The 11,812-nt window shown below is 37.9% G+C and overlaps 1 protein-coding gene across 1 annotated transcript; it reads right to left on the minus strand.

Annotated features, from left to right (window-relative positions):
- Positions 1-8,101: 8,101 nt before the first annotated feature.
- Positions 8,102-11,497, minus strand: LOC148878725 (protein NRT1/ PTR FAMILY 5.2-like). Its single transcript, XM_088959174.1, has 4 exons — positions 11,263-11,497; positions 10,895-11,112; positions 9,349-9,917; positions 8,102-9,247 (listed from the first exon to the last, which is right to left on the minus strand). Exons 1-4 carry the CDS (start codon positions 11,387-11,389, stop codon positions 8,398-8,400), a joined length of 1,764 nt encoding a protein of 587 aa, XP_088815300.1. The 5' UTR covers positions 11,390-11,497; the 3' UTR covers positions 8,102-8,397.
- Between the last annotated feature and the right edge of the window lie 315 nt (positions 11,498-11,812).

Here is an 11,812-nt window from a genome sequence, read left to right on the forward strand (position 1 = left end):
CAAAATGACTATGATTGGAAGCTTGAAATCGGTTTTGAGTTCCGGTCTTAAGATGAAGGGGTAAACATTATTGGATTTGGGTGATTTTGGTGCATCGTATTTGGATTTTTGGGCTCTACTTGCCTGTGGTGTTTGCATTTCTGATTTGATGTGAGATAAGGTTCAAGATCAAAATGATCTCGATCAGATGATCGAAATTAGTCCCGACTTTGGATGTTGAGATGAAGTGGTAAATAGTATCGGAATTGGACGATCTTAGTATATTTAGATTTGGATTTTTGGCATTGATTTACTTATGGTGTTGGATTCTAGAGTTCAAATATTTGTAAAATTCCAAAAATACCCCAAATCGATTAAGGCGTTAGTTAAAGCATGCTTAAAACTCAAAGTGTTGCGAAAAGATTGAAGAGCAAAAAAACATAATATTTAAACATCAAATATCTAATCGAACAAAAAAATTGAGTTCAATGGAATTGAAACTCAAACATAATAATAATTAAATTGAGCCAAGACATGGAAAAATTCCGCTTGGCTTATATTGATTACACCTCTATATGATGATTTAGTTTGGAGTAGATACATATGATATAGAACAAAAAAACTGTGAAGAAAATTAAAAAATAGTATAGACATGAAAAAAGAACAATACAATTATATGCCCCATGTTGCACCCCAACACTATTGCTTCTCATAGCAATTTCTTGCTTTTGCCAAACTTACTGGGGGGTAAACAACTGATACTCAAGAATTAATTTGAATCAAGGTAGAAGAATTGTCGTGCTAGAGGGCTGTTGATAAGAAGGCCCAACCCGACCAAACCGACCAACCCGAACCGACCCAACCCGAGTTGGTTGGGTTTTCATCAACACGGGTCGGTTTCGGGTTGTGCAAATTCCTAAACCGATGATTCGGGTCGGTTTCGATTTTCACATAAGAAAACCGACCCGAACTGAACCGACTTAGTTCAAACATGAAGTTTCAAAGCCCATTAGGCCACCTAGTTTTTGAATGGTTGCAAGAAACTTTGGATTAGTGAATAGTGATTAATGAACAACTTTTGTGATTAACTTTTTATTTAAATTTTATCATAAGAGATGGCTGAAATAATGTTCAATTTATGACTGTTTTTAAAATTAGCAAGATTTTATCACAGGGATGAACTTAGAACCGAAACCGACCCAACCCGACCAAACCGACCGGGTCAGTTTTGCTTAACACTGGGTCGGTTTTGGTTTCTATGTCAGGTAACCCGACCAAGTTGGGTCGGTTGAAAAAATCACAATAAACCGACCCAACCCGACCCGTGAACAGCCCTAGATGTCGAGGTAAAATGTAGTTGCATTGTGAAAGAAAAAGCCCAGATTTAGTTCTGATTGCTTCAACACCTAGGAAGCAACTGAGTGGGCCTAGGTCCTTAACAGCAAATTCAGCGGCCAAAGAAGATATGAGAGAGTTGATGGTGGAGGGATCTGAGCCTGTGGGGCCTATTTAAGCCCATATAAGGACTTTCTTAAGTGGCATACATAATCTAGATTCTTAGGGTCTTTGAATCCAATGGGCTGCTCCATAAAAACATTTTCATTGAGAGAACCATGTAAAAAGGCATTTTGGACATCCAATTGATGGAGGTCCCAATGTTTGGAGATAGTCAAGCTGAGAATGATCCGCACAGTAGTGGGCTTTACTACTGGACCGAATGTCTCCTCATAATCAAGTCCCGATTGTTGCTGAAAACCTAAGCGAGCTTTGAAACGGTCTATGGATCCATCAGCCCTTCACTTGATTCGGTAGACCCATTTGGATCCAACAACATTATTGAAGGTAACCTTGGCATAAGTGTCCAACTCCCATTACATAGGAGGGCATTAAATTCCTCCTCCATTGCACCCTGCCATGAGGCATGTTTGGATGCTTCTTTGTAACATGTGGGCTCAGTGATAGATTCAAGAGGATGAGTAGATGCCAAGTAGACCTTAGGTTTGTGTATGCCACTTTTCAGCCGAGTGGTCATGGGATGAGTATTTAAAGGATTCACGCCTATAGCTGAGTTACTTCCATCATTTTCATCAACGGGGGAAGACTGCACCATGATATTGGCGGGCCTATCAACTGGTTCAGTGAGGGAACCATCATGCTGCATTTGGTAAGTCCTATTTGTAATAATAGACGGCCCATCAAGTAAAATATAATTAGAGTTTACATGAGAAGTTGGGCTTGGGCCCTGAGAGAATGGAAATGAATTCTCCTTAAAAATAACATGCCTGGATATTTATAGGCGACCGGAAGCAATGTGAAAGCAACGGTACCCATGATGCTATGGGCTATAACCCAAAAATACGCAGGGAACGGACCTGAAGTCCAATTTGTCATGATTGTATGGTCTCATGCAAGGAAAGCAGAGGCATCCAAATACCTTTAGAATTGAGTAATTAGGGGACTTATGAAATAAGAATTCCAAAGGACTTTTGTAATGCAGCACAGGAGTTGGCAATCTATTCATCAAGTATACTGCTGTTTGAAAGGCTTCAAACCAGAAGCGCTTTGGCATGGAAGCAGTAGCGAGAAGAGATCACCCAACAACTTCAGTTTGGCGATGTCTTCTTTCAGTCCTACCATTTTTCTCTTGAGTGTGGGGGCAAACAAAGCGGTGAGAAATTTCCATTGATAGAAGAAAGTCACGAAACTGAGATTTAGTATATTCACCACCCCATATTAGTTTGTATGGATTTGATTTTTCTTTCGAATTGATTTTCAGTAAGTTTCTTGAAATGCATAAAAATAGTGGGAGCTTCTGATTTATGGACCATGGGATAAATCCAAGAATACCTTTTACAATGAGGAGAGGTGACCAGTGAAGGTCCCCAAATTTCTTAAAATATGACCTTTAAAGGAGAGGTTATTTTAGAAGAATCAAACACAAAAGGTAATTTCTGACTCCTACCCAACTGACATGCTTGACAAAAGTCAAGTTTATTGTTTCTAGAATTTAGAGGTAACTGAAATTGTCCAATAACTGAGCGGACCACCTTGGGAGCTGGATGACCTAGCCTCCTACGCCACGTGTTCACATTTGTAAACTCCCCTATAGCAGCAAAAGATGAAGCTAATTGCATATCATCCCGCCTTGTGATCAGCTTGTAGAAACCACCTTGGTTGAGCTGTAGAATATGGCTAGTGTAGACAACCTCATGCACTGACATTTTAATTCAGTTTTTTAAATGTTATGATTTTCTTTTTTTTTTTTTTTCAATTTACTAATAGGGATTACATTCTTGCATGCTCAAAGTCTACATACATCTACAAAGAAGGAGAAGGGCTTATCTTTCATCAGCCACCACTCAAAGGAATATATGCTTCTGAAGGATGGTTTATGAGATTAATGGAGGCAAACAACCCTTTTGTGGTAAAAGACCCTAGAAAAGCTCACCTGATTTACTTACCTTTAATTTTAGTTCACATGCGAATTCTAGACGGGACATTGCATGTGCCCAATTCACACAATCACAAGAACCTGATCATCAACCATTTGAAGAATTACGTTTGCAAATAGATCCTTTTTGGAACAGAACTAGTGTATCAGATTATTATCTTGTTGCTTGTCATGACTAAGTATAATTTCAAGCCTGTTGAAGTATGTAAGTGGAGCTTCAAATGTTGTGCGTGTTCCGAGGGACCCTCTCGCTCTCAGTATTAACAAAGATAGACCAGCTTGCAACAGAGACTTAAATAATTTACACTGTGTTGCATGAAGTTTCTCAAGGGATTACAATGATAAATCCAACATTAACCAAGGAAGCGATCTGAAGTGAATCTAGGGGTCCATTTGGCTCGTAGTCAGAAATGGAATTAAAATCTTTTGGAATTGGAATCGGAATTAGAATGGTCCATTCCCATAATTTGTTTGGCTCAAACAAAAATGAGAACAGAAATTAAAATCAGCAGAAATGAAATTTCGTTCCCAAGGGAGTGGCCATTCCCTCAAATGGGAGAATGCCATTCCAGAAGGAATAAGAATGGGATTCTGATTCCACCCAATCAAACAGTTGAAATCAAAATAGTCCATTCTGATTCCGATTCTAGACCCCTATTCCTGAAAATCAAACAGACCCTAGGTGTATTAGGACGTGTGGGGGCCTTTTTTTCCCACAATCCGACGTCATTAGTGCTTCTGGGGGAGTGGAGACGGTTTGAAAAAGAAAAGAAAACCTCCCTCCTTTGAAGATGGTATGTGGGAGTAGAGCTCGTATGGGTGTCAATTGGATGGGATTTAGTCCAATCCGATCCAGTCCAATATAAATGGATCAGGTCCAGTCCAACCCAATCCAATAAATGCTTTGGACCAATTTGGACCGGTCTAATTCAATGTCTGGACCATTCAATCTGTTCAAAATCATTTTGATTTAGATTGGTTTCAACTCAAACCCGATCCATTGACACATGTTTTTATCTTATATCAATGGATCAGATATTGGCTTAATCCAACTCAATCCTAAATAAATTTATTAGGAACGAACCAAGTCTAATCCAATCTAATAAATATTTTGGACCGAATTAGTCCAATCTAATATGTCCTGTTGGTCCGTCCAATCCGTTCAAATGGGGTCCAATCTAAAACCAGTCGATTGACACCCTTAAGTAGAAGGGGATGGGAGAAACAGGGCTTTTATTTATTTATTTATTTATTTATCAGGCTCTCTTGGAGCGTTGGGGACTAGTATCAATGGTGGTAAATGGTCTGTACTCACTCTGAGATTTGTAATTCTTCCTTGATTGTTGATAGTGGAATTTTATTGCATCATTGGCCGTGGATGTTTGATTGTCCCCCCCCCCACCCCCCACCCCCCCATTTGGGGTTTTACCACATTTAAAAAAGAAAAAAAAAAAAAACTAGTGCCTATTATGAGCATTTTTCTGTTTTCTCCTTCCTTTGCGTGCATCCATTAGTACTCTGCTGTGCATACATTTCCTATTGTTTTGTTTTCCTTGTTAGTTCTCGTGAAGGGGATTTAGGGACCTTCAAATCCAGCCCAAGTATTTTGGTATCAAATTAAGCCAAGTTTTATAAGGTTGTATGCAAGGTCGTAGATCATTGAAAGCTGATTTGGCTAAATTTGATCCGAAATTGGAAGCAAGCTAGAGAGGGAAATCTATGATGGCAAATCCAAGAGAAGAAGATTCTTCAAATGACCTCTCCCACAGAGTATCTAAAATGGAAAATATGATGGATATGTTGAACGAAGCAGTCTCAAGTAAGAAGAATGAAGAGGTTGTTTTGTCTCAAGGAATTCACAATTTACTGCTGAAACCATGGTGATGGAACCTTTTAAAATGGATGTCTGGATGTCCATATTGAAATTTCATTGTACAGTGGAGAATTGGACCCAAAAAAATTAGATGAATAGTTGAAAAGATTAGAAGTATATTTCAGCACCAAACTGTATAGTGAAGCACAAAACATTACCTTTGCGAATTTGATCCAAAAGCCAAAAGCCAATTTTATCCTATCGGTTATCAAGATGAATTAAAGAATAAATGACAACTTTTGAGCCAAAAGCCAGGACAAATTGCTCAAGATTATACAACAGAGTTCAGAAAACAAGCTGTGTTACATTGGAAAAATACAAAGGTGGGTTGTGTTATCACCTACGTACAGAGTTTCCTTTCCCTACCTTTTCCTTCAAACCAAACATGACCTAAGGTTAAAGAGGGAAATTTGGATAAGAAACCCAATCCCACTGTGAAAAAAGAAAAAAAACTTTGTGAGCATTGTAAGAAAAGTAGACATACAAAAGAAAAGTATTGGATTTTGCATAAGCCCAACAATTGGAAAGAAAAAAAATGTTGCAAACACATGCCATGATAATGATGGAATGATTGAATGTTCAAATGAACCTGATGAAAGCTAGCTTGCATGGTGCATAAAACCCAAAAGTAATAGCCAAAACAATTAATCTTTCAAAGCAACAACAGGTCATTACAAGTGGAACTATTACTCTGAGCATTAAAGAAGAATTGTTTTGGGTATATATCCAAATTCAGATGTCTAAGGTGGTTGCTTTACAATCAAGGCCTCATCCTCAGCCTTATTCTGTTGGGTGGTTGAATATGAATTTTGAATTACAAGTACAAGCACAATGTACAGTCAAGTTGAAAAATTTACAGATAAGGTCGATCACTTGTGACATTTTATCCTTCGACATTTGTTAAGTTGTTTTGAGAAATCCTTATTTATGGGATTGGGATGTTAGGAGAGATAATATTTGGAGGCTTCTCAAAGATGATGTAGCAAAAATAAGTAACTAATTAGAAAGAAGAAATTAGGATAGGGATTACCTAGTTAGGGAAAGACTAGGAAATTAGAAACTAAATGATTTGGTTTGGTTTTGAAAATCAAAATTGAAATGAATTATCAGTTTATCCCTCTTCACAACATGAAACCGACCAGTGGTGAAGAAAAACCAAATAAATCGGATTGGGTCGGGCCGGTTTGATCGATTTGGCATTGTTTGTGAACAGCCCTAATGTGCAACATGAGATTTCTTTGCTACCTAATGCTCCCATCCCTAATGAATGATGTGTTACGACTGGTTCTAGATAAATTTGTGTTAGTTTTCCTCGATGACATTCTTGTTTATAGTCAAACAAGGGAGGATCATTTGGATGGTTAAGATCATGGTTTTGAAAACTGAATCAGACCAGACGGTCGGACCAATTGATCTAATAACTGGTCAGGCAATTAGTTCCGTTTCACTCTAAAGCTATTCCTAGGCCAAAACTATTGATTTGGTCAGCGACCGGCTGACTTGGGCAATCGATCCATCTACCTGTTGACCTAAACAACAATTTTGGACTTTTTATTAATTAATTATTATTTTTTTAAATCAGAAAGAACTATCCATTGGAACCAGATGATTGGACCATTTGACCAAGGAACCGGTCCCAAAACGGTTTGATCCGGTTTTTAAAACTTGTTTAAGATTAATTATATTTGATTTATAGCAACAAACAATATACATTTAATTGAAATCTGTCCCTCTTTACTTTTTGGAAGAACAGATTCCCATGTACAATCAAAATAATTGTCTCTTTCAACTTTGGTATCCACCATGACTTCACGAGACTTGGAACCTTACCAAGGAAAAGATAACCATTGCACGGGTTCTACCGATCAGCTAATTAAGAACAATTTGAAGAACCTTTAAAGGACACATGCGGATGGCTAAATGACACATACAAGCTGACAAGTTCCCTATGGGCTCATATTCTGAATTGGTACAATTATTCTACTATTCAATTATCCAATTTTCAAATGAAATATTGATATTTTTTTCCTCAAATTTCAAGTGTTGCCGTGGCCACATCACCAAAAACTAGGGGTGTAAACAGTATTCGAAATTTTGATTTTAAATTCGATATTTAAAATAATTGAATTGAATTTGGATAATTTGAATATCTAATCAGTCGAATTCGGATATCTTATTCATATCGAATAGTTAATCGAATTCGAATTTGGATATGACCTTATTTGATTCGATGAATATATCAATTATTTAATTCTAATATATAATATATAAAATATTTTGTAAAATTTATATATAATAATTAAGTTATATAAATAATTTATATACTTAAATGCTTTATATCAATAAAATATTTATTTTATATATTTATTAATTATCTAAAATAATTAATTAATCGAATCGAATATTTGAATATTTAATCAGATTCAAATTCGGATATTAATTTTCAATATCCATCGGAAATTGAATCATATTCGAATATCAGATTTTCTAATCGGATTCAAATTCAGATATTGCCTGATCCGATTTGAATTCGATTCGTTTACACCCCTCCCAAAACAATATAATTTTGCTAATGTGACCGTTGTTATTGTTTTCAAAATCAAAACCAACATTCCTTGTCGCTTTTGTTTTTTCTATGGCTTTTCATACGTTGAACGGTTAACTCACCAATTAAGGGGGTGTTTGGACAACGTGGTTGGTTTAGTTTTTGAATTCAAAAACAACTGTCATGTACATCACCAAAAACAATATAACTACGCTGTTATTTTACTGTCACAACAGCAAGAACAGAATGGTTGGTTTGAGAAATGAGTGACTTTGTTATAACCCAGAAAAACGCCTGAAATACTATTGTTTACGACGCTAAAGTACAAATGGAAATATGTACGGTGCAAATACATATAATATACAAGGTTTTGCACTCTGCAGGTTTGTATTTGTACTCCTTCCAAACTGAGCCTTGCACGAAGTTGAGTATTTGGAGGTACTTCACAGAATAATGCTAAAATACAGTACTCTGATCATTACATACCAACTTCTTCTTCTCCATATAAGTGTGTTTGTGCCCCAAAAACCCCAACAGGTAGAGCAGAGCCTACTCACATTGTAGGCCTTTTTTGAGCACTTCCATTGAATCAGAGATCTCTGCTCTATAAACATAGAACCTACTCACAGAAAGGAAGAAGATAAAATTCAGAAGGTTCAGTACTGCAATGAATGCATAGTAGTAATCCAAATGAGACGCATTGAGGTTGTTCGTAATCCATCCTTTATGATGGCCGCCCTTCTTGGAGATGTGAGACACAGTGGCCAGAAGAAAAGAACTAAGGAAATTTCCAATCCCCATACTAGCCAAAGAATAAGAAGTCCCCAAACTCTTCATGCTCTCAGACGCCTGATCATAGAAGAACTCAATTATTGCTACAGCTGAAAAAGCTTCAGCCATCCCCATAAGCACAAACTGAGGGAGCAAAATGAATATGCTGAGAGGAACTTTCCCTCCATTTTCTACTAAACCATGATCTCTGGCCACACTTAATCTCCACCTCTCAGTTAGAGATGAAACCAACATGGTTATAGCGTGGAGAGCAAGACCGACTCCCATTCTCTGAAGCAAAGTGATTCCTCTAGGATTCTTAGTCCATCTTCTCATGGTTTTGACGAACAACCGATCGTATATCACGACGGTGATAAGCATGGTTATGGTTGCAGAACCACCTAGGCTGGCTGGGGGAATGCGGAAGCTTCCTATAGTGCTGTCAAGGGTTGTAGCTTGCTTCACGAAAATGGTATTGATCTGAGCGAACATTAGGCCCGGCATGAGTGTTGCTATCCAGATGGGAACCATTCTAACCATTTGCTTCGTCTCCTCCACTTGGGTTACCGGACAAAGCATCCATGGACTGTTTGAAGAACCTGTTTGCACAGAGGCTTTGTTGAGGAACCTGCATTCACGCAGAAGAAATTTACTTAGTAATAGGCTTGTTGATCAGGAGCAGAAGAATTAAACTAGCTGTGAACTACAAATTAAACAAGTTTTATTAACCTCAATGAAGGTGTGGACCGAATCCCGAACTTTCCTTTTTCTTTGTATTCCTTCAAATCAATCTCATAGAGCTCTCTGGGGTCATCAGGAATGGGCACCCTCCATTTCCTAAGAGTGGCCACTATGACCCTAGCCATCCTTGGGAAGGGACTCCCTGTGGGTACCCTATGCCTATAAAAGCATGTACCCGCCAAGAAGATCATCACCGCTACCAAAAGCCCAATTGTTGGGAGCCCATAACCCAGGGTCCAACCCACATCGTCCTGTATGTACACAAGGAAAGTGTTGGCGCAGAATGACCCAAAGAATATGCCAAACATCCACCAATTGAAGAAGGAGAGCTTGTGGGCCTTCTCCTTGGGATCAAAATCGTCGAACTGGTCGGCGCCGATGGTCGAGATGTTGGGCTTGATTGCACCGGTTGCCAACGCCAATATGTATAATGCACCATAGAACACAACCAATTGTAATTTGGAGGCCTGTTTACAGTTTGTGATTTTCTCTGTTTGTGGGCAAGGAGGAGGTCTCAGTGAAGAGAGTGAAACTGCCAACGTTAGGAGGCTCATTCCCTGTTATAACATTAAAACCTCAACAATTAAATTAGTAGGCATGTTAGTGGTAGGAAGGAAATCTCACCTAGTGGAATTGCCACCGCCAAATGACCAAATGGTGGTGTGAGAGAGAAGTGGCCTGGCCCAAGTGAGTTTTAGGTTGAGAATAAAGGACATGGGCATTTCTGTCATAGATTGAAGTTATATTTTAAACAAAAAGTTGTAAAGAGGTGGATGGGCATCTCAGCCACTAAGAAAGAATCTTTAAAATTAAGAGTACAGATGTTGCACCAAATGATATTGGAGGCCTAAAAAGCCACTCATAGAGTGGAGCTCTAGATTTCTAGGGGTGGACTAAACTCTAAAAACCCCAATAAATTACCAATCCCAAAACATTAAGAGAATAAAAAATAAATTAATCACAATTGTTGGAATGTAATCACCAAATCAAAGCCTATACAAATTAAAGAATTCCAAATAATATTTTAAAGATTTGACCATCATACCAGAGAAACTTATAACCAGTCAACCGAGATCACAAAATTGGTAACCAATCATATGGTTTTATATCAAATTGAGTGGGATTTATTGGTCAAAACCCTTATGGTATCATATCTTTTCCGCTGCATATATTTTTTGATATCATAATATTTTTATGATTAGATTATTATATTGAAAAATCTTATAACTAATCAACCGATATCATAAAAGTGGTAACTGTTAAGGTGGTTTTTTATCAAATTCACCGGTGACATGATTTTGATTGATCAAAAACTTTAAGATATCATCATGTCTTACCAGCAGTATAGATCTAATTTTAGGGTTCGACTATGATACCGGAAAGACATGACACTGGATAAACTTATAACTAATCACATTGAGCATGGAATGCCTATCATCTTGATGGGTCTAGGATTAGGATTTAAAGGTAGAGTCCCCTCTCTTGATACCCAAATGTGAAGGCTGAAGCATGAAGTAATAGTGAGGTTATATACCAAAAGATAGAAAGCACATCCAATGAGAAAAGTCCAGTATCGCCCAAGATGTGCATCAGCAACATAAGCACCCAAGATGGGTGTGATCCAGGTTGTCCCGACCCAGTTAGTAACATTGTTGGCCGAGGTGACTGTGCCCTGATGGAGCTCCTTGGTCAGGTAAATTACCAGATTCGACCATATTCCGAAGTAGGCCATGCGTTCAAGTACCTCAAAAACTGCCAAACAAATCAAGAAGAATTAAGTCAATGAATAGCTTTAATTGAATCGAAATCAAAAGGTAAAAAACCCAATAAACTCAGATGGTGCAGCCCATTTTCATTTTCTCTCTTGTTAGGGATAGAGAGAGAGAGAGTTCTGAGAAGTACCAACAATGAAGGAGCAAGCTTTCCAACCACCTCGCTTGGATCGAAGAACAGGGTTCCCTTTGAGATCCACAGTCCCATCTTGAGTAAAATCACTACGCCCATCTTCCTTCTCGACGTCCTTTCCCATAGATTGGTGATCTCTTAATTTTCTTGTTTAGTCAGTTAGTTGAACTATCTTCTCTGTGGTGCTCAAGTCAGTTCTTTGGAGCTTGAATTAGCGTTCAATTCACGTTCTTTCTTCTCAATCGATCAATCCCTATTTATATACATCTTGTTGTATGTCACTAATAATTTTAACCAGCATCTCATTAATTCTTCTTGATGAAGATTGTCAGCGCAAAGCAGCATATATAGAACTTTAACGATTCAAAGAAAAAAGCATGGCGAAACGAATCTATATAACTGCCTTTTTCTATGCTTTTACTATCAAACAATAGCCCTTGTAATATAATATTGTTGAATTTGGATTTAGTCCCCACAAAACTGTCCTCACACTATCCTCCATTCCATCCTTTTGCAGCCGTGCATTGAGAACATCTCTATACTTAAT

This window comes from Nelumbo lutea, chromosome 1, assembly GCF_056320005.1.
Source record: "Nelumbo lutea isolate HS-2025 chromosome 1, American lotus-T2T, whole genome shotgun sequence".
Taxonomy (NCBI): domain Eukaryota; kingdom Viridiplantae; phylum Streptophyta; class Magnoliopsida; order Proteales; family Nelumbonaceae; genus Nelumbo; species Nelumbo lutea.